Source organism: Trichoplusia ni, chromosome 14 (assembly GCF_003590095.1).
Source record: "Trichoplusia ni isolate ovarian cell line Hi5 chromosome 14, tn1, whole genome shotgun sequence".
NCBI lineage: Eukaryota > Metazoa > Arthropoda > Insecta > Lepidoptera > Noctuidae > Trichoplusia > Trichoplusia ni.
The window spans coordinates 9,186,389-9,211,385 of record NC_039491.1 but is presented as its reverse complement, the minus strand read 5'-3'; the positions used below and the strand labels follow the sequence as shown (position 1 = coordinate 9,211,385).

Below are 24,997 nucleotides of genomic sequence, written 5' to 3'. Positions count from 1 at the left end.
GTAAACCCATGCCCTTCGCACTCACAGTCCCGTGAAATTATACCAACACCCCAATATTGGATACTTGTATACCTACATTATTGGGAGATTGATCTGATGTTTCTATAAAGTGGGTTATGGTTGGTTATTTTTGAGCTGTGTCTTTTTTTAGACTTCAATTTAAAGTTTTTAATGTTGCCTTGAATTTATTATGTCTGTGGAAATTTATATGTTTTTTGTTTGCTATAAATAAAATCAATCATATTTTTTTGGTTCTTTGAGCCACATGGGGTCAGCTAGATATAAAAACTTATGTTCGTTTTAGGTCATGACTTAATCTTCAAGCTTAACATAGCTGCACCCAAAAACCGAAGTCTAAAATTATACAACAGTTCTAAAAATATGTTTATTTTTTTTTCAATTTAACTGTATTTTAGTGCTCTATTATCAATACATGAGCATCGCCGAAAGTCCCAAAAATACTCTAACATAGTTTCCCTGCCTGCATAAGTACATAATGTTGTGTTATCTCCAAACCAATAGACGCAGTTTTAAAACATCAATGTATAGTGCTATTTACGAACCCACTTGTGACAGGGATAGATAGATGTGCTAGACAAAGATGGATATAAAATAAGAAGGTTTGCGTTAGTATTTAGTTTTAGTCAGTGAGTTAATCATTGAAATCGCTGAAGTAATATATTTTTTATTGAAATTTACCACAGGACAATAATAACTCTTTAAAATCTAGAAAAACTATAACTAAATTTGTCCCTATTAACATTATTAATGTGAATGCAAGTTTGTTTCTTACGCTTTCACGCCAAAAATACTTATTTAGTAACATAAGTGTTAATTAACTTAAAAACAACAGGGTTATGCTCTACAGCTATATACAACGCGGGCAAAGCTGCGGGCAACCGCGAGTTTTCATATAATTTGCGTCAGTATTCATCCTAAGCTGTATACTATAAATAATAATACGAAAAAAAACCGCCACATTTATGACATTTTCAATAATATACAACGCACATAATTTTTATTTCTTTTTAGTTCATAAAACACAGCGTTTTACGATCAATGACGCACAGGGCATACAGTTACATTTATGATGTTTACTATCAGAATAATAAAAATATTGTGGAAAGTTATTTGGCATTTTAAAAAACTATAAATAAATAAACAGCTATTAAAAATACAAATGTGAAAATGCATAATAAATAAGTAACTGAAATGTAGTCTAGCGAAATATAAAATTCGTGAATGGCATGACTTTTAACTCATTTTGGTCGTATTGGTCATACTAGCCCACGAAAAACACATATCATAACAAAACAAAAGGCTGAAAGAATGAAATCAAGTGAAGCTGACTCTTGACTGAAAAAGACATGTTAAAAAAAAATGGCACCCCTTAAATTTACATTCACCCATCTTTTCTGTAAGCCCTATGTTTATTTTATTAATTGCTGTTAAGCAGCTACTTACTCTATATCTATCATAAGGTTCATACGACCCTGGTTTCAGTCAAACTGACATACAGCGGAACCTAAGTAATTGGTTTCCGTTTTTACCTTTTTTAGATAACGAACCCAAAAAAATTATAAAAGTATTTCAACATTCACATTTTCTCACTAAAATTAGCAACTACGGAAATCGTAAACAAGAATAACATCCCAATAAAAATAACGTAGCAAGCTACGAAGCCTACGAAAATAGTAGTTCCTTTAGAATAAAGTTATCGTAAATATTGAATATCCGACGATGAAAATAAAAGCCGAGCGATTATTGTAATGGTGGCCATAAAACAAGGTGTGTGTACGAAAGGGCCTGTGCGTATAAAAATACAAGCTTTTCTTCGTGGCTTCGCCTGCGTTCATGTCGATGTTTCTACTTCTTCTTGTTTTCAAATCAATGTCAATTTTTAGAGCGTATGACATTGGATGGTAGGTACTCTCATAGCCCGATGAACGGCAATCCGACATGACCAGAAGAAGATCAAGTTCAGGACAAACATTTCTATTTACCTATAGTATGTTCTACAGGTGCTAGAAAATTGTGTATGTGTGTGTGATTGTGTGTACCCACAGTTTTCTTTCTCTTTTCTCATAAAATATTGTATCAGGTATACAATATTTTATCAAAATTATAACTCTACTGTTTTACCTTAGGACCCTAGGTTCAAGTTATTAAAATGGTTGTCCAGTTTAGCCGTGAAACAGACAGACAGATAAACTGTCACATTTTTACATCAAATAGTTTCCCATTACTGTAAATTATCTTGACCTTAACTTGGTTCGCGTGAACTCTTACAATCTGTTTTTCAGTGTTCTAGTAGTATTCTATCTTAGCAGTTACCAGCTTGTAAATCTTGGAACTTTTACTGAAAAACTTTCCTCAGGGTTGAAAGTTATCGCGTACGTAAAAAATGTTGTACTCAGACGATACTAAATCTTAAGAATAAACTTCATTCAAAAAGAAGTAAGTATTTAAAGTAAAAAAAACTGTTTTATCTGTTTAGTGGTTCAGGTGACCGGATTCGATCGAACTAATTCCGGCTACCATAAACATGTAAGGTTATGAGACCCTCTTCTCCACTTTTAGGTACAAACGATATTAGGCCTGCAAGACAGACAAATACGTTGCACAATGACTATTTTTCAACGCCATTGGTAGAGTAGTACGTCACTCAATCATTGAAAAACTTAAGGTTTGAAATAGGATAAAAAAATCACGCTCAAAAAGGCAAGCTTATCGATCTATCTTATTTGTTCGTGTCTTTTGCTACGTGACAACAGTCCTTTTAGCCAAGTAACATTTCTGCAATGTTTAACGTCCATAGAAAACGGTCGAATGTATTAAGATGACAGGTCAAGGTCACGTGACTTATCGAATCGAAATGTCATCTCATTATATTTGAGAGTTATTTATTAGCATTAACGATTGTAAAAATGTTACTTGGCTACTGGGGCAAGTATTTTCCCACCTTTTGACTTTCTTGTTTGTTTGTCTTACCGATTGGATTATTTTTGCAACTCAATTTTGAGGCATCTCCCGATAAGCTATCAGGCTGAAGTTTTTAGGGTTGTGCTAATGTTTTAAATCTACTAATTTAGTACGTTCGGACTTTTGTATGCCAGAATTACATCCTAAATCGCAATTCTTTTTAAATATATTAAACGCCATCACCCAGCCATTAATCTAGCTTCTGAATTTATATGCCTATATCCGTCTAATATTATTCAATAGCCAAATTATTATGCAGTTCTAAGCCGGCTATATCGAGCGCCATGCATAAATAATAGCAGGCTTTGTGCATGAGTCCTGTCTACCAGAATCAATACGTTATTTAGTTAACCGTGCCTCAATTTGATAGTATACCGAAGTATGAAATAGTGTTTTGGCTCTTTGTGTGAAGGGGGTCTGTAGAAGCATTCAGAATTGAGATTCACAATCAATTTATACGATATACAATGTAGAGATAAAATTTGTTTATATTGAAATTGACAAACTCCTGTAGAAATTCATGTATTAAATCTATCTGTCATATTAAGAAAGTTAATCCCTTTGCCGCGGTGGATTTCAAAAACATTCAAACTACATGCACAAAGGACAAGAACAAGCGTTCGTGGAGCACACAAATGCTTGTTATACACCGTTTGGGCGAAGTGACGTTTAATGGTAACGTTCGAAATAATATGAGCTAAATCTTGGAGCTTCTTGTATGCCTAGGTTTGTGTAGTCTAAGTTTCCAGTATAATAACATGCTAGATCAATCCATTTACTGTATGAAACAAGCCGATGGCTCACTAAACTATGCCCTTTCCCGAAACTAAATTCAAATTCATATCAATCCACACATACTTCCTGTAACTGAGTAAAATCCTCTAAATCCACTTAAAATTAAGCTTTAACATAAATTAACCAAAAGCAAGAAATCATTTTGATTTAAGCTCTACTATCAAGTGAATTTGTAATGGTTTATTTGAATAGGTTCCACTATTTCGTTAACAAATTCTGTACGGGCTTGGATTTTCGTTGGTTGTGTCATTTACATAGAAACCCCAGATTACATTGTCGTGTTTATTCGCGTTTATAAAGGAAGTATAATGAGAATAGATAATTCTGGATTAGATTTCTACTAAACTGTTTGTAATGTTGCTTGGATTATCAGTGGCGGTCAAGTTGTGAAGTGGCTTTACTTTTTTGGGATGGGTTTGAATAATAGTTGCGTAAAGTATTTTTATTTATTTTACCTCACGACATATATTATGACAGGCAACACTAACAGTGGTCATTATTTCCATTCGAAATCTTTTCATTTCTGCTACTTCGATTAATAAAAAAATGTTTTGTTAAACTAGTACTGAATCACGTGGTAACTAAACTGAAAAAACCCAAGCCCAAAACACTACCACTTCCAAAAATCCCAGTGCTAATACACATTAAATGGGATGGAGCCGACATTCATCGGCCATCTTAACACATAATACCTCACTCAATAACCCAACACCATTCACTTAAATACAATTCAGGACAAAGGGATCCCTTGAACAAATTGCTCATAACTCAATAACCGATCCTAGTATCATACATCGTATCAATTCCATAACACAAGCAACATTAATTTAAACCTACCCAAAGGGAAATTGACAAACCCTTGCCTTCAACCCTTCTAACATGGTCACCAATGCATTTAACGCCGATTCCCATCACGTCAAATTCTCAATTAAAGTTGCCTTCTCGATTTCATATCGATACTCGATAATTGAATGTCTGATCTGAAAATGATAGGTGACAAATTGAGCCCTGTGATCTCCAAACTGATAAATATGTCTGTCAAACAAAATAAATTTCCTGAAAAATTAAAAGAGGCAATAATACGTCCTATTTTTAAAAAGGGTAAGCGTAATATATATTCTAATTACCGGCCAATAGCAATATTATCGAGTATGGATAAAATAATTGAAAAATGTATTATCAACCAACTATCAGATTACTTACAAATAAACAACATATTAAATAAATCACAACATGGCTTTCAGAAAGGGAAAAGTACGAACACACTATTGTCTAAATTTACGGATGAAATCAACAATTACTTGAATGATAAAAAATTTGTAGTCGCTGTATTTTTTGATTATAAAAAAGCTTTTGACACTTTAGAAACCAATACTTTGCTGAATGCAATAGAAGAGTGTGGAGTGGGGCATCCCTTGAATGGCTGGTTTCAAAGTTATCTCAATTCACGTTCTTACCGGGTGAGGGTTGGAGACACATATAGCCTTGAGAAATCAGTTAAGTGCGGAGTACCGCAGGGCTCAGGATGTGGTCCGGTTTGCTACCTGATGCATGTAAATAGTCTGTGTGGGGTGCTACAGCATTGCTCAGCATATATGTTCGCGGACGACTTATGCGCGCTACGCGCCGGTACCGACCTGCGCGACACGTGCCGCGCCGTGCAGGAGGACGTCGACGCCGTCGTCAGGTGGTCACATGTCACTAAAAAAACTAAAAGCAGCTGTAAAGGAGATTATAGAAAATTATTCAAAATATGCAAAATACTACCGATCACGTTCAAACATAAGTACCTGATTTTAGTTAACCACCATAGTAACCAAAAGCATAACTTAATTCATGTCTACAATAACCATAATACACGATCTATGGCTGCTGGTAGATTCAATGTACCAAGAGTTACCAACTACTTTGGTGACAGAACGCTAAATAAGAGAATACCGTATCTATTGAACAATCTGCCAGCAGACATAAGGAATGAAACAAATACAAATAGATTTAAACGTAAATTAAAGTTATATTATTTAGAAATATTATGAGTCGTACATATGTGTACTGTATGTTTATGTGTGTATATATATGCGTGTGCATATGCGTATGCGTGTATGTATGTGTATGTGTATGTACACGCATGTATTTATACGTATGTATGTATGTGTCTATATTTTGTGTGTATCTATGTGTATGTGGTGCACATGTGTGTGACTCATTTATGTTTTTATTATATATATTTAGTAATAAGTACATTTAAGTAAGATAGTAACTATGTCTAGAGACTCATCGACCCCACAGTCAAACCATTGCAACGGTTTTGTGGGGCTTAGTTAATAAGTTACCTACCTATTTGTTTAAAGATAAATAAATAAAATAATAAAATAATAACGGCATAGTTTTGAACGCAGACAAAACCAGATTATTAATAATACATTCTCCCTATTTACCCTTAAAACAAATACCCTGTCCAATAGTTACTCATAGTTTCGAATGTTTACACAATAACCTCGTTAATTGTCAATGCAAACCAATACAAAGAGAAAAAAGCGTCACCTACTTAGGTATGAAAGTGGATGAGCACCTCTGTTGGTCTGAACACATTAATCTCATAATTAATAGACTTAGAATAATACTAAGCAAGTTTTGTCAACTCAGCTACCGTGTCCCCAGGGGTACACTTAAAGTCCTATATAACGCATTAGTTGAACCCATCTTGGACTATGCTCTTGATTGCTATGGTCTTACATTTAAATCACATATAGGAAAACTAGAAAATATACAAATTAGATTTATTAAATTGATTGTAGACAAGAAAATAAGACATAAATACAGAGACGACTACTATAAACTATTTAAAATATGTAAATTATTACCAGTAAAACTAAAACACACTTATCTAATTGCAACAAACAACCATAGCAATCAAAAGCATACATCACTTCTGACGGTAAACAATAATTATAATACGAGAGCGATGACCTCGGGTAAATTTGTTGTCCCTAGAGTTACCAATGTCTATGGAGACAGGACGCTAAGGAAACGTATTCCATATATCCTCAACAGTTTACCTGCGGACATCAGAGATGAACAAAATAAAAATAAATTTAAGTCTAAATTAAAAAAATATTTAATAAATACTCTGCCATAATAACACTCCTTTATAAAATTAATATTAAGTAACACCTTGTTAAGTTTATATAATAATATGTATAATTTAAGTTTATTTATAAGTTTATATACTTTTGATCTCGCAGACAAACAGTGTGTACTGTTTTGTGAGACACTGTACTATGTCATAAGAATAACGTGTACCTGTAATAACTGAATAAATAAATAAATAAATTCTAATCGAGTACATCTTCTTTCTGATTATAATCGCTCAATTTAGATTGATGTTCATTTCTTTCAGTCATCGGTCGACATTGATTGGCACTATGAACGATTTATCAGAAGCCAGCTGTATGAGTGATGGTTTGATGTCTTTATCGAAGCTTGTTAACTTAATCACGCAGTGTATTAACAGAAAAATAAATGGATCTATAAATGTGTGTACTAAGTGATCTATTGTGCTTCGTTCAATGGTCAAGCGTTTATTGAGTTATTTATTTGGGTCGCTGTACTGGTCGGGATTCACTATGAAATTTGAGTAAGTACTGGCCTTAATTTTGACTGCTAGAAATAGTTCCGAAACTACAATGATTTAATACTGATAGCTTATCATATGACCGTTGGTTTGGATTACCATTGGCCGTCATTGCCGGATTGAAGCAAAAATTCGCAGGTTTGAATCGCAACAATGTATTTAAAAAGATATTGAGGAAACCATCTTACCAGTTTTTTTAGCAGTGTAGCAACAAAGCCATACCAGAGTCCTGCATATAAGTCAGAGGCTAACGGGCTTACGCCGACGGCTTTAAAACCAACACCAAGTTATTAATACATCAACCAATACGAAAATAAAGAAGATAATTAAATATCAACTGACTAAAAGGCAAGCTTCGTTCCCAAAGCACGTATTGATTGTATATTAATCATAATAAAAACTCCATATAAAGTTTTTCTTACCTGTCTTGGCGTGCGTGCAGGTTAGAGAAATGACACAAATGAGCGTCAACACCAAGTTGGAGGTCTTCATTTTGAACACTACACTTAAGTCACTCGCATTTTCACTGTTCACCACTGCTTTATTTATCTGAAAAGAAGATAACATCAATTTAATAAAAAAGTACCTGTTTTTGGGAAAAATACTATTGAAAAATTGTGTTGACTAAAAATAACATTTCAGATTTTATGGAATAAAGTGTCTGAGGATTGAGAATGAAAAATATTCCATCATTAGATACCTAATCTAAAAACGCTTTAGGCTAGATTTTATAAAGAATTCATTTCAAGCTAATTTGGCTTTCATTTACATATTAAATAAAACTAAAACGAAATGATATATTGCAGATGATAAAGGAGTGTTGACATGATGAGTAGCAGTCATAAATGTAAAAAAAATACGCATTGCGTCGACAGTGGACCCCAAGTCCCCAAATAACATGTTAAGCAGTTGTAAAAAAGTAAAAAACATCTTTACATATACTCGTACATCAAACAGTTTAACAGTACTAGTTAAATTCACTAACGTTGACGATTTAACAGGGTAGAGTCCGTCATTGCTCTGCCGCGGTAGGGGAGGACCGTCACTCAACTGTGAAGGGAATTAAATGTCTCCGTGTCGCATTTCATGTTGGAATTTATTGTGTAACAGTATATAAGACCCTCGGAAGCTCAAACGTAACTGAATATTATTTTATGCGAGGAAAAGTGAATATATGTACATATAAAATTATAGAGTTAAAGTTGCTCTGATGGAAAATATGAGCTCAATTGTCAATGTTTTGGGTCATTAAGTACATTAAAAATATAATATTATTATGTCTATTCCTAAGTGCTTTAATGGTGGAGTTTACGTTATATAAACATCATAACATTTTCCGCCTAATTGCCTGCAACCGCATTCTTTCATTAGACTCACGATTCTATGGTAACGTTCAACAAATAAAGTATATTAATAAATCCGGTCAAGTGCGAGTTGGATTCCAGATGCAAAGATAACTTAAAAAAAGTGATTGTAAAATTGGTCATCCATCACATTTATAACCGTATTAACGATTGCTTAGCCTTGATTTCTTATTCTTAATTGCTGTAGCGTCAGCAGAAATACATCATATTAGAGGATTTGTTTTCTGAGATACATCCTAGAGACAGACGCGCAGATATCAAAGCCTAAAAAAATGGGTTACGTATTAACCCTCTGGGTATGAAACCCTGAACAGGTATGCTTACTTTGAACCAACTCGAATGTTATCACAATCTTGCCTCACCGACAAAAAAAACACAAAAATATAGCCTTTGTCGGATTCGTATATAAACAGTACGAGTGCCAGCGACCAGTTATTACGTATTGCTCACGCATCCACCGCTACAGAGCTTTGTTAGACACGACCTCCTTTCATCATCCCCTTTTTGTATCGAACGGCTTTTGTTTGACATAGTGAACCACACAGCGATTTAGCAATTTTCTGGTGCCAAATATACGTGCTATTAGTTCTCCTATTATACCCAACACTTATTTTTACTAATGTCATATTATTACACCAAACCGTACGCTCAACAAATTGAATTTCGTGAATGTGAAAAAAGGGTTAAATTTATGTTGCGCTCTCGGATATTGGATGTTTTGTGTTTGTTGCGATTGGTTTCGTGATTTTTATTTGGCGTGGCGTGTTGGGAGTAGGGTAGGTGGACGCACCAGGAAAATACGTCCGATTGACCTTTTTTTATTTATTATTTATTTAGCACTTTATACCACACGTGTGTTTCGAAAGGACTAGGAACGTTAAATATATATTTCGCCTTTTACGGTCGCCCCTGTAAATGGAGCCGCCTTGAGCTTATTGCTATTAAAATTTGTCAGTCTCAATTTTCTACTCGCTGTTGCTAATGAGAATTTCCTTATTTAACACCCCAGAATTCATTAGCATACTTATATAATTAGCAGCAGAGACTTTTTATTCCGCAGAGACTCGACGCAAGACAAATGAAGACGTATTTAATATAGCATCTTTTTATTTTAGTTTCATAAACTAAATGATTCAATTCGAATAATCAAAGACTTTGTAGAAATTGAAAAGTGTTCAATAAGTAATAAGTGATTATTTTAATTCTTTTGAAATCTATCAGACATTGTAGACATTATACGATTAAAATAAATTGAAATTTTATCGAAGTCCTAATACAAAATGTTTCTGAAGAATTTCATTATAAGAGAAAGAAATTCTGTCTACATTACAATTAGTTTTTTTTTAACAATTAAATTTTATAACTAGATTCGAACAATCGTTCTAAGCTCTTTTATAATAGGGATTCGGTTAATTTCTTTTACTGAAACGTAGAATCACAATGCTCATTTTAAAATAGTATTATTCTTTTTAGAAAGCAGAAAAGTCACATTGAGTTATTGGCGAGGTGAATTTAAATTCTCTTTGTTATTTCTTCTTTATATGAAATGATACAAATTGATGAATTGAATCTTCACTGTAACTTGTATGGCTATTAGATTAGTAAGATTCAATTGAGTTTTAACTATCTATTCATACCATAACACAAATCAGAAGGTCAATTTCTGTTTGTCTGTAACACTTTTCCTTCTAAACCAATCAACCGATTTTAATAAGTAACGACACAGAGTAAGCGTGATTAGGAAAGGTTTATTTTTACTATAGAACCATTGTATGCTAAATAAGTTACAATTTATGCTATAAAAAGATTAAATACCAAAATCCAACCAAGTTTGAATAACATCGACACTGTGCACGCTCATTACTGAACCGGTAATGATGTGCCCAAAAACATTCCATTTCACACAAAATCGGGTGTGTCATTATTAATAAAGTTGCATAATGTGACAACCGAAGAATAGGGGAGCACCACGGAAATGAAGCGAGGTAATGATGACAGATACATGGCAATTGACAACAGACGGTAATGACGAGTTTAATAACATTCTTGATTCTTGAATTTAACGTTTTAATAATGCTTTCCTTTCATGGACTTTTTATAGTCGGAGCCGTTAGGTTGAGTTATTGAATATTGCATTTTATATGGCGTTTTTTTGTAATGATATAATTTTGTTTCGTTTAATGGGATTTACCGAAATGTATTAGTATTTATTGATGTATTTATGGAATAGTCATTATTTTTAAGACTTCGTTATCGGTTTAATACGTTTGACCTTAAAATATTGAAATAAAGCAATTCATAAAAAAATAATATGATTTAATAATAATACCTATATGCACACTTTGAAAACATCGGTAGTTAAACAAAAAGTTCAAAATCTGATTGCTTTCCTTACAAAACTTATCACAAACATTTTAAATCCGTATTTTAACTTAAATTTACGAGCTCGCAAGCGCAGAGATTACGTCAAAATTTCAACGGGAAAGTGTATTTGGGATTGTCGTTCGCGATACGCTAGCCCTTACCTCGGGCCGAGTTGGGTGCCACCTTGACATTCCGCTTAAGTTCCGCTTGAAATAAAACTACAAAAACCTGAGGTTACCCATTTGATGCGGGTGTAAGTGAGAAATTGTCAGCACGGTTTCTGAATGGCTTTTTTAATGTTTTTATTCCATTTTTTTTGTAGCTTTGTAACTGAGATGACTTTTGTTTTAGTGTAAGATAATTTTTTGAGATGGGTTAATCTTTTTTGTAGATTTTCTCTAAAAATCTAAGCTTAACATAAAATTATCACATTGATCAATCATCTGGCTTATGCGAAGAATAACCACGTTGCACTCGATGTAGTGAAAATTGTTCAATTTACCATGCAGTCAAAAGTCGATCCCAAATTCAAGCCTTCATAAACACAACGTTTCGTGTTTGAGCTTTCGTTAGTGCGGAGATATTTCTTCAATTCCACTTCAAAATGAATCAGTATTCCAAACAGGCAAAAAATGTATCGATTATTTTTATTACACAAAAGTATTTCCAACCAAAACTCAACCCCACAATCCCGCAAAAGCAGAACAAAAAATTATCTCCTAAAATGCCTATTTTAAACCGTAGGTGAAAAGAATAACAGCGTTGCAAACGAAACGGTTTTGAGCTTAAAATTGCTAGAAAACTGCGAACTATCCCGGCATTACGGTTGGAATCTCGCCATAATAGTCCGCAGGTTACCTTGCGGTCCTAGTGTTATTGTGGTATTATTACTAGACACTAGCATTTCAGGGTTACGTAATGGTAAGAAATATTTTTTTATTTTATTTTATCTGGCGTCGTGAGTGTGACTAGTAGAGTAAAAGTAAGTTTGCATAAACACGAGATTAAGATCGACAAGTCGAGGTATGTTTTTTAGACTCATAGTTTATTTATGTAACGTTATTTAAACATACTACGCCAGTGTTATGCTACACGCTGTTTCGCTACGCCGTGTCTACGCTGTGCTACGTAGTAAATCAGAATGTGCTACGAAGCCTACGCCGTCGCTGCTACTATTTCTTAGCTATTGTTTTTCTTACAACCTTTTATAATAATATACAGTTGTTACTTCAAAATTTTAACATTTTATTTATTTAACAAATATGTAATAAAAAATATTGCTCACACATTTTTATTTAATCTAAATGAATCAAAATCACTTACAATCAATTGTTACACCCATTTCATACGTCATAAAACATAATAGCACTATAATTTAGTGACTAATGTTACTCATTCTGTTTACCGCATACTTTCGTAACATCACTTTTATTACCATCTCCGAACATTAAGGGTTAGGGAATGCTAAGAAATATTTTTATAACGCGTCACGTGCGGCTTAAGGACGCGTGACGCACGTGTTACGGGATTTTGATCGGTAATGCGACTATGTATGTGTATATAAAGGATATATTGCTATGACGACAATGATCGTTTCGGAGGATATATTGACGTTTCTGTCAATATCTACAGATGTTTTAGTATGTTTGAACGTGATGACGTAAGTTTGCTGATGATTTTGCTGACACGTGTTTTCGAGAAGCAAGCTGAATCTTTTAGGTTTAGTTGCTTAGGAGCTAAATTTTTGCGTATTCGAGAGTCGTTTCACTTTTTTGTAGAGCAAGGAGAATATTACATATTTTTAAACGAATAAAGTCATCTTAATTCCTTTAAATTGGCTTACATTACTATATACTTACAACATTTTTCCATCTTATGCACAATGTAAATATTTTTTTTTTATTAACTCAATCCGTTCTTTATTGAAAACTTAAATCTACAGAAGTAACAAACGACAAATTGAATACAGTTGCAAAGCAATTTAAAATCACAACCGATGATTGAGGCAATTAAACACCAATAAAAACTATGACTGAAAAAACTGTAATAGGAAAGTTCTAGAAACAGCGTAATGACGTGTAAAGATCGGTTCGCATGTACGGAGCACAATTACATTTCTATTCATTAAGGCTTCCCTTGTGGTACATATTTCGTGCTGTAAATTAAATTTCCCAGATTCATCGCGCTATGTATGTTGTGTGAGGACCGGCGCATACACGGTAGCCGCAAAATAAGAGTGTTAATTTTTATAATTATTTATTAAATAATGGTTTTCTTACGTGCTTTTATCGGGATAGCCTTGTTTCGGGCCAGGTCGAACTCTCCGAGATCTGGATCTGTTTGGGTCCACAATTTATTGGGTTATCCCGAAAAATACGAGTGAGTAAACTGTCACTAAAGTATAAATGCGCTTTAAGAAATGTATTATAATATTGTTTTTTAAATATCACAATTACATTTGACAAACATAAGTACGTTCCTTCTCCATAACCAGAAATCTTAAGAATTGGTGTATAATATGGGTATGTGAAACAGGGCCTTGTCAGGGTTTATTTTGACGTTCATAATAAGCTACTTAGGCGTCTATTTAACTAATGGTTTTAATTGTGTTCGATTTCCAAAGTCTGATATATTTCGTTTTGCTATATGTGCGCCGACCTCAATGCCTAGGTTGGATTCAAGCACCGTGCGGCACCCACCGCCGCGGTGACACTCATTTGTTTTTAATTTGATTTGCTCCGCGATAAAACGACGTTTAAATTGAAAATTATTGCTTGAAGATGTATGAATGGTCGTAATGTAAGGAAAACTATATAAACAGTTGAACGCAAACACGTAGATTTTAATTAATTATTTGAAATGTTTGAGACAAACTGAAAAATACAACAAACACATTTTGTTGTATTTTGCTTTGTTAATAATTTTTAATATCCATATTTAGGTATAGTTATTTGATTCGAACGACGGGGTCGACGCAGAATGTTTTTTTATATATATTTTTTTCTATAGCGTTCATCGGTTCGAAAGAAAGAAAGAAAATACGTTTATTCACGCACGCGTGTGACACAGCCTTATAAACAATAAACATAAATAATAAAAAAAAAATATGCAATGTTTTCCTTTATTCGTCTTATGCCACAGTCAAATTAAATATTGTTTTTTAAATATAAAAGTGCAAAGAAATCCAAAACAAACTTGTAAATACTGTATGTTATTTACGTCACATCCACTTAACAGCTTCAGTAAATAGCAGCGATGACATGAAACGCTATTTTTAAAGCCCATGTTTCGTGTTATTACAAAAGCTAAAGCCTCTAATTGAACGCAATATCGCGTTGCACGTAAAACCTACGTATTTTACGGGAAGTAGGCTTTTTAATCACTTTTAAAACGATACCCACGTTAAAACGCAGTACTTATTTACGTGACGATAAAAGTTATCAAGATTACTTTTGAACATGACTTTATACTTATTGACCGTTATAATATACTAACTTTATTTTTTTTAATGTAGTTAAGTAGCTCTGTTTAAAATATTACCCGTCGTATCATGGTATGCAAGTTCACCATTCACAAGACTTTTTTTGTTTTGTTGCATATATATGTATATCTCAAATTATTATCCGAGCCCACTCTGATACATGTTATTAAACATTTTTCCTGTTTACATTTTTAGTCTTAAAACCTAAAAAACCTTAAAACCAAGTGAATCCCACCTCCTTTCTCCATTTACGCTGCAAAATTTTATGTTACTTGGTTTCTTAAAACAGTCGTTTTCTTTCGCTGCCTTTATTAAAAAAGGAACTTACACCGTTATGTATGCTAGCACTTAAGACGTTTACTTTAAGGCTGTCAATTCACGGTCATTTTAACATTTTACACCACAACAAGCTTTTAGCAAACCCAAGTTTATTACTTAAAAAAAAACTCTAAGACTCAACAAAGACGCACCACCCGCTACTTACCAAACTTACGTAAGGAAAAAAAACTCAACACTTTTATCTCATAAAAAACATTTCATAAAGGAGGAGAAAAAGTACAAAGGAAAAACAGATTTCCTTGTGAGCGTACCGTACGACGTAGAATTCAATTTCCTGTGAATAAAAAAACTAGAAACGACGGAAATAAATCGAGTAAGCCGCGTATTGACCAAGCGTTTTACATGAGATTAGTGGTTCGAGGGACAGGGACTGCATTAGAGTTTCGATTAAGCTGATTAATTTTGGCGTAAGATTTCTGTATTTTCAAGAGTGATCAGAGAATGATACACATATGTTTAGAACTATAGTTTGTAAAAAAGAAGTCTTGGTAGTAGGAAATTGTGTTAAATTTTTTCTTAATTATTTTATCTGGTCTATATGAGAGAGTGAAATCGTAGGAAGATTTTATCTCAGCAAAATTGTGTGATTTTCAACTGTAGCTGCAACGCTTTCTGAGATACGGAATGATGACAGACTTGCAATCGGCATAGCTATAGTAATGGGGTGCTCTTCTAACCCTTTAGGTACGTAAACTTAAAACCAACAAACATTCCCGATAATCTAACAGGAAAAATTCGCCGAAACAAAAGCCGATCATCGGCGAACACTAAGAAATCTCAGGAATCTATACAAAACCGGATTGGTTACCGTCACATAAGATTATTAGTAATCCCCAGGCTCTTGGAAGAGTCCTCTAAGGAGTATTCTTAGAAAAATATACCTTACTCCGACGAGATTAAGTGTATCGGATATCGATGATTTAACAAAATAGAAACGATACAATTTTATGTTCAGAAGTAGTATGATTTACAAATTTAGTTGTGTTGGTCTATCAAAAATGTTAAGGCTAAAGAGAAATATTGATCAAAGGAAATAAATAACATTCTTATACATAATAAAATCTTCCTTCAAAATAACTTACACTCATAGAGACGTCGCGACGACGTTAAAAAGTTTTTAGTTAGCTATCAGACATCAATGTTCTAAAAAAAAATTTGCTCAAAAATCAGAATTATTTATTTGTAGATACCTATATATGGATACAATGAAAAAAGTCTTTTACTTACCACAAGCCGAAAAAAAGCAAAAACGCAGCATTAACTTAAAAAAAACCAATCCTTCTGTTATTCAAGAACCTAATTCAATCTACAAAGTATACCACCTCCCTGATCACTCAATCTCATCACACGCTTTGAAACTCCAATCAATTTTAAGACAACATTATCTTTTGATCACGTGTATTAATCTTCACTCGATAATGCAAGCCACGGGTGTCACAATAACACGTTGGCAATGAGGCGTGAGGTAAGCACACCGATTTTATAAAAGACAATGTAATCTCGAGAATGTTTAAAGGTGTTGTCGGTAAAGTACAGACAGCAATAAAAGTCATTGAACGTTGACTGATTTAATATGCCTGAATTATGACGAAAACAATAACTTACATCGTTATAACAATAACAACATTTTTTGTAGTAACTATCGTGAGACTGATTCATTATTAAATGATACAATGGTTATTCACGCCTATTTATCGCGAGTCGAACTCGCGACCCCGCCGCGTCAGCTCATGATTAAGGACTCCGGTTAGGTCCGAAACTAGTCGGGCATTAAAAAATACGCGTGAGTTAACCGTTGCGTCATATAAACATATATTGCAAGCTCACCATATATAGTACAATAGATTAGGTTGTATAATCCTACGTCGGCTTGTATGCAAATTGTTATTTCATATTTACCAAATAATAAAAAAAATAAACATTGTTTTTACAGAATATAGTTGGAACAAAGAGAACCATAGTTTTAAAAACACAAATAAAACCAAATAATACCAATTCCTAGTATTTCATAAATTTGTTTCAACATGATCATTTAATAATATCTGAAACTGTAAAACTTTGTAGCTGTATTCATTCAGCGATGCAATTTAATACTTTATTTCAGGATTTTTTGTAAGTCGACATTACTATGATTACTGTCTTATGCTATGTTTCGAGGTATATAAGGTTCTTAACTGGTAGACAACTAATCACAATAGAACCTGATATCTCAAAAAAAATAATTGAACTATAAGTTTGTGTCTCACATCGGTATTCAGCTATAACCGGTTATATTAAAAAGCGGCTGAGAATAAGGAAAAAAACATTTTTTGTGTGACTATAAAATAAAAATTGCAGACGTTTATTTAAATGAGTCAAGAGTCACCATAGAACGGTCCTTAAAAGACACACGTCCTCATAAATGCTCAAAAATAGGGCCGGAAACCATAATTAAATTATTATCATCGTTTTGAATACTTTCTCCTTATTAAATGTATTGAAAAATGTTACATTTGACTATTCAATCTGACTTCAAAGTTAGTCGAGTTACCGACACCAATATCCATAATTTCAAACCAGACAAGAAACAATTCCCTTCACCTTTTACTGGTATTGCAAGTCCTACATACAAGTTTTAAAATCCTTCAGTTTGAGATTAACACAACACGGAATATTCCATCAAAAACTTTCCTGATTGAATTGCACGATGCGGGCGGATTTCATTACCGACCTGTATATAGGGGAAGGTGGGGTAAGACGGGGACCTTAAGGTATTTCATAAATAAAACCCATCTTTTTTAATTGCACAACGTAGGAACTTTTATTAATTAAATAATCAGTCTTTCTTCTTTTAATAACAATCAGTCAAAACAAAAAAAATAAGTTCTTCTCATAAAAATATAAACTTTTAAAAAATAACTGAATCACCCCATCTTACCCCACCTATAGGGTAAGATGGGGTATACCCCTGGGGTAAGATGGGGTATAGACTATTTAAGCGCCGTCATCTTCACAAACCGGGCAGATATGTTCAGCTTCGTCATCGCTGTCTTCCACTCCTGCACAGACACAATGCGCTCACTTGCCTCAAGTACGATAAGTGATACAAGTATGATAATCGGAATACAAGCCGCGACAGTATAGACATTCTGTATCTTCTTCTTCTGTGCCTTTTCGCTTTTTCGGTTTTTCAAGTTCTCTTTATTGTTATTTTTGTCATTTACTTTTTGTTTGTTACATGTGGTTTTAGTTTCTACCTATTTTAGTTTTCCTCTCATTCTTTTTTATATAGAAAAGCAGTAATAATAGCTGCTTTTCCCCTACTTGTCTTGGTCTTTTTTCGGCGAATCGCGAATAAGGCATTAACTTTTTCGGGCTAACCAGATGGAATGCATCATTATCTATATAATCATTTACTGTTGCCTGCTTGAGACATGAGGTTGAAGCAGTTGGTGGAGGTGGAGAGTTTGCTAAATGATTTACGGCGGTGTAGCCATTTAAGCATCAGGAAATGACAACATTACTGTTTTTGGATCTGTACTATAAAAAAATAGTTAATGTTGAATGCAATCTCAATACAAACTGAATAACAACTCAGCGGATAAGATCGGGTACCTACCCCGTCTTGCCCCACATAAGTGTCCCATCTTTCCCAAACTGGACTTAAAAGTTGTATTGAATTTTTAGAGGTTATAAATCAAAAGAAACCGGCATGAATTAATGAGTTTACAATAGTAAAATAAATACAAATTAACAAAAAAAATATGTCACACATTATGTTTATCATACATTATAACAGTCATGCACTTTATATGCTTCAATAATTAGATAAAACCACTTCAAATTTTAAAAATGTACTTACCATGAAGAATCGTGCGCTCCTTCGAACAAACTTTTTGCGACTCTAACAAGTACTGATAAATACGACTAGATGGCGTCAAAATAACTTTTCAATTAATACTGTATTATATATTTTTGGAGGGTCCCCATCTTACCTCGCTACCCCGTCTTACCCCACCTTCCCATACACACTATTAGATAATGCGTCGGTGTGGTGTCCTGATAAACGGCAGTGCATTACTCGAACATCAAAGTTTTACGAGCCCGCCATAATAAGGGTTATGGTAACGACCCGCCATTATACACCTTATTGCGTTGATGGATGTTGTCTTAAACTGTTCCGTAATATTCGTCAGTTTTTTTTTTGTTGGTTTTAGATGAGTTGTGTTATATGAATAGGGTTGAGGAAAAGATGAGTCGTTGTCTTTATAAAATTCTTTTACTATAAAATAGTAGAATATATCCCAGTTGTCGAAGAAAAATAAGAACAAGTGGATTACACAAATTCTTGTCCCAAAGTTGATCAATCCTGTCTCAGATAAGGCCTGTATAAACCAAAAGTGTGTAAATCCCTGTCCTTGCGATCCACTGGCGATCCTTTCACAAGATGTGAAAGGATCGCCAATTATCCAAAACCAGGTAAACATATTTTTATGTCACATCAAAAAATAAATAACAAGATTGTGTCTGACGACCTCCTATTAACTTATTATTGTATTTCAGTATCCCAGCCGGTCCAAGACGAGTTCAGGGATCCATGCCTACCATCACCGTGCGGTGCCTTTGCGATATGTCGTAATTTTAGAGACCGTAGATCCTTGACCTATTCCTTATTTTATTATGTTACATTTACTGTAACACTGACATTCATAGCGCAAAACAATTTTAAATAATGAACATTCGGTAAAGGAGAAACCCGATTCTGGGCCTAGCCGTTACACAAATGAAATATGTACCAAAAAATTCTACTATTTTTCTTTGTTTACCCATTTAAATATTAGCCTCAATTACAATGGCCAAGTCTAAAAAAAAGTACATTTCTATTTTTCTATTTAAAACAACCTTTGTAAACCGTTAAAGTATTTATTTTATTGTACATAACTTCATTTGCAAACACTAGCATTAAACAATAGAGTGTACCTAGGATATAATCGATTTAGCGGATATTATATTTTTAAAACTATATCAATATAAAATGAAAAATATACATTATTTACAAAGCGTCAAAAAAGACATCTTCATCATTTCTAAAATCGGGAAACTTACCCAGAAGAATAAGAATTAGTATTGCCAGTGTTGTATGGCAATACTAATTCTTTGGGCAAAATATAGATCAGCCTTAGCGTTTATTTTAGTGTAATTCCTTTTTTTTATATTCAAATAATTGTAAAATAAAAAATCTGGTGTCTAATAACTTGTTTATGTAAGCACGATTAAAAAATCATTAAAGGAAATAAATAATTGAAAAAATCGATTTTAACGCATCGATTCATTTATTTCACATGGATTACACTAGCAAATGTCAAATGCCAATGTCAACGTCTGATAATTGTCATCGTGCTTTCATAAGTGACATTCGCTTTTCGTATCTTCGAGCGCGTGAATATGTTTTTCAAATTCTCGAGATTTATTACAATATTAAACCTCTGCTCGAATACTGGACTCCGAAACTGATTGCCTTCTGACTGACCCTTGCTTGCATATTGGATGCCTGCATTCCTGCTGACCTTTGCTGGAAAACCGGATCTGGATATTGCTCTTCTGACGATTGGTGGATACTATTAATGGTGGAATAGCAACAGACCGCTGCAACACAATAGAAAGGCGAAGATTGGTTGGGTGCTGTGCCCACACCATGGACCAATTTTACTCCTGCACAATTCCTGTATTATTATATTACGATAATCCTAACGAAGGTGGTTAATAAAGAACGATCTTAATAATACAGTTTTTATTTTAATAAACCTATTGTTGCAATCTCAGTTTACTGTAATTTCAGATAGCATCAAAAAATCCCCTGATAGTAAATACAATGTTTAAATATGTCATTATTGATGTAAGTAGGCCTTATCTAGTAAACATAGTTTTCTGCTGAAGTTTTCACGAATATTAATCTGAATTAATCACTTTTTAAGTAAGTAGGTAGGTACCTAAACCTCATCATGGTAGATTGCAAGCGCTACAGTTGAATAAATACAACGCAGGAGACGGCCATATGTTCCAGCGATGCCACCTGACAGCAGAGAGTGTGAGAGAGAGACATGAGAGAGAGCGTTGCTAAGCGCGCTCCGTCCTTTATAGCGCACCGCTTGTCAGGTCCCAGGTTTTGAAGGAGGTTTCACTAAGGATCTTGAGAAGGAGGTTTCACTTTAAAAAGGAGGTTTCGCTAAGACTAACAATCAGTGTAAACATTGTCTGATTTTACCAATTTGGCCATTGTTGAGTGACGTGAAAATTGGACTCGTGAAATCTTTCTAAGTTCTCTAATTTATGGCAAAATTCCAGCTCTGTAACGCCAGGCCCAAGTTTCTATGGAGTTTGGTTTTCTCCTTTATAATAAACAACATTATCTCGTAAATATACATTGAGAAACAAAAATCATTTATTCATTAGCACATTCAGAACATTCGTGCACCCAAAAATATTATTCCTAGAGCAAACAAGGCTCAAAAACAAGCAAAACAGTTGATAATTTTACGAAACCACAAAAAACTACTGTCAACAGTGGTCTTAAAGTACCAGTACTTGTTACTTGCTACAAATGCAAAAAATCTGTTGACGTTAAAAAGGCTGCGTTATGTGCGGTTTGTAATAACAGATTTGAATTTGACTGCGATGGTTACCCAGAACCAACCTACCGAATGATGAGCCTAGAGTCAAAAAATAAGTGGCGTTGCAAGACATGCATTATAAAGAAAGCAACAAATTGCGCAGCTACATCTAATATTACCAGGAGAAATAAATGTTCAACCAAACTATCGCCCTCAGCGACTAAGATACAAAGGCAGCAGCGGTCTAAGCCAAAAGAAGACTCTCACATATTAAGCGATTGCGATACATCATACGAAAATGACACATCGCCGACTAAAATAACTGAAAACGTAGAAAATTCCACATGTGTCGTACTATCAATCTCAGAAATGCAAGATACTATAACTCACCTATCTAAAAGATTAGAAAATACAGAGAATGAGTTGAAGAATTCAGAACGAAATAATAAAGAGTTAAATACGCAAGTAAACAATATGCTTAAAGAAATTAATACGCTGAAGTCCCTACACTTGTCTTCTAAAATTAATGTCAATAGCCCTACAACAGATAACAACAAAAACGAAACTGGCTCCTGTTGGAAAATTAACACTAACGAGTCATATCTACAGCTGAAACAGAATATTACTTACCTACAAAATGAACTTCAAGACGCAAAAAGCCAAATAAAATCTCTAAATATACAAGTACAACTTCTCGAAAAATTACTGAAAAAAACTACAATAACAAATAACCTACTTTCAAACGATGGCTACAAAACAGAACCCAGCTTCGCAGATCTACGCAATCGAAAATTCAGAAAAAGAATAATGATCTTTGGCGCACAACAACTCGTTGGTTTGGCTGCTACCCTCATAAATTCAAGAAAGACTACGCAGTACGAAACATATGAGATCCAGGCCAAAACTATGCCAAACGCGTACAGCGACAGAATAGTTAGTAGCCTCACTAACACTAACATCGACATACAAGCAGATGACAAAATTGTAATATGTCTGGGTGAGAATGATCATAACATTCGACTTGTAATATCTCAACTAAAAAAATTACTTAATAGATTTACAGATAATACTTTTATCATATTAAATGTCTTGAACAATGACCGCTTAGATGTTGCTAAACTAAATAATAGCATCAAAAATACTTGTAAATACTATAAAAACTGTCATCTTGCTTATAATAGATACAACAGACTGTATGAATTTTGTAAAAAAATTAACTACATAATAGACTGTGAAGATTATAGTAAAAAATACTTAAACCCATCTGTAATAAAAAAATATATCGCGAATAACAAACCAAGCTCTTTAACAAAAGTTACGACTACTGAACCCAAAAAAGGCACCATCCCCTTCTATTTTAATAATAAGTACTCTGAAACCATGCGTGATAAAAATGCTAATAATAGAGTCATGCCCTCGGAAAAATATGTTAAGGGTACTATACCATACTATTTCCCAATTATAACAAAAAATAAAACGTTTTTTCGCGCCAAAAAATGTACAACCTAATCCACATAATTTTAGAATACTTCACCAAAACATCGCGAGTATTTTATCTAAAAAAGAAATTTTAGAATTAACATTACAGGAAATGAGCGATTTACACAATGATCCACATGTTATCTGTCTCTCAGAAACATTCATTAAAAAAGGACACGAAAACTATATTAAGTTATTCAATTATAAAATGGCTACCAATTTCTGTAGAGATACAAATCGAGGCGGTACTTGCATACTAGTAAAAAAAGGACTAAGTTTTAAAGAATTATCGTTTTTAAAAGCATATGCTTCAGTAAATACTTTTGAAGTGTGCGGGATTCAAGTTGCAAATAATAAACTTGTGATCATTTGTTTATATAGGACGCCTCAATCCGACCCCGTTCAATTTTTAACTAAATTAGATTGTATTTTAACTGACTTACAAAAAAAATACAATTCTAAAACACGCATCGTTTTAGCAGGTGATTTCAATATAAATACCTTAAAAAAAGGTAAAGTTACACAAGATTTGCAGGACCTAGCATATAACCATAATATTAATATCCACATCAACGTACCTACTCGGAAAACTTCGTGCATAGACCATATACTTAGTAATATTCCACAAGCGATCGCGACAGTTCTTCCACTTCATCTCTCTGATCATGAGACAGCACAAATGCTTTGTTTTCCTTTAAAATGTCCATCAGAGGACACAGGAATATATTATATTTATAAAAGAGATTACAATCTTTCAAATATACATAAATTTAAAGAATGCTTACAATGTTTGTCTTGGACGAACGTATATATGGAAAACGATGCAAATACAGCATTCATTAATTTCCATGAACTAATATGTCTATTTTATAATCTCTGTTTTCCGAAACTAAAAATTAAAATGAACTCAAAAAAAGGAATAGGCAAATATGGATAAGCAAGGGTCTTAAGCAGAGTTGTAAAACTAAGCGCCACTTACGATTTCAATATTATAAAAGTAAAAGTACATGCAACAAGTATAAATATATTGCATATTCTAATATTTTGCAAAAATGCATTTATAGCGCTAAACGTAATGCTAATATTAAATTTATAAATAATAATAATAACAAATGTAAGGCTACTTGGACAGTTATTAAAAATGAAGTAACTGAAAATCAAACCAAAAGCAATGTAGACTACATAAAAATCAACGACACCATTATATCAAAACCTGTAGAAATAGCCTCTAGCTTTAACGATTATTATATAGATTTACTGCCTACGCCAACTCACATAAAAACATATAAAAATAATAAGCAAATTGCAAACTCAATGTTTCTTATACCTATGTCCGAGAATGAAGTCAAACAGCAGATACTATCGTTAAATAATACCAACTCAGAAGGCTACGATGAACTTAACACAAAAATACTTAAGATATGTGTTGAAGAAATATATATGGTGTTGACATATTTAATAAATCAATCCTTCTCACAAGGAGTATTTCCTACAGCATTAAAAAAGTCCATTGTTATACCGCTACATAAAAAAGGTGAAAAAACTGAGATGAATAATTATCGCCCTATAACGTTAATACCCATATTGTCTAAAATATATGAAAAATGCATGTATGTAAGATTAACCAAATACTGTTCAAAATTTAATATAATAAATATAGAACAATTTGGATTTCAAAAACAAAAATCCACGACCTTAGCCATCTATTATCTTATGAAAGAAATACTTACCAAAATCAACAACAATCAGCTCACGACAGGGTTATTTTTTGATTTATCTAAAGCGTTCGATTTGGTTTCCCACGAAATACTACTTCACAAATTAGAATCTATCGGGATTAGAGGGCTGGCTCTCCAGTGGTTATTATCGTACCTAACTGAACGTCAACAAAGTGTTAATATCACCAAACTTGATAAAAATAAAAATATTACATCATACTCCTCAGAATATAAAATCATTAAACGCGGTG

General features: G+C 33.5%; 1 protein-coding gene across 2 annotated transcripts in view; it reads right to left on the bottom strand.

The window, feature by feature from the left end:
• Positions 1–24,997, bottom strand: part of LOC113500504 (acid sphingomyelinase-like phosphodiesterase 3a) — a 69,503-nt gene that overhangs the window by 28,053 nt on the left and 16,453 nt on the right. Inside the window, exon 2 of one of the 2 annotated variants that reach the window (XM_026881328.1) lies at positions 7,834–7,960. In XM_026881328.1, coding sequence (XP_026737129.1) covers positions 7,834–7,903 — 70 coding nt within the window. In that variant the 5' untranslated portion in view covers positions 7,904–7,960. Of the gene's footprint in view, positions 1–7,833; positions 7,961–24,997 lie in introns of those variants that run through there. The other variant, XM_026881329.1, reaches the window with a different exon arrangement.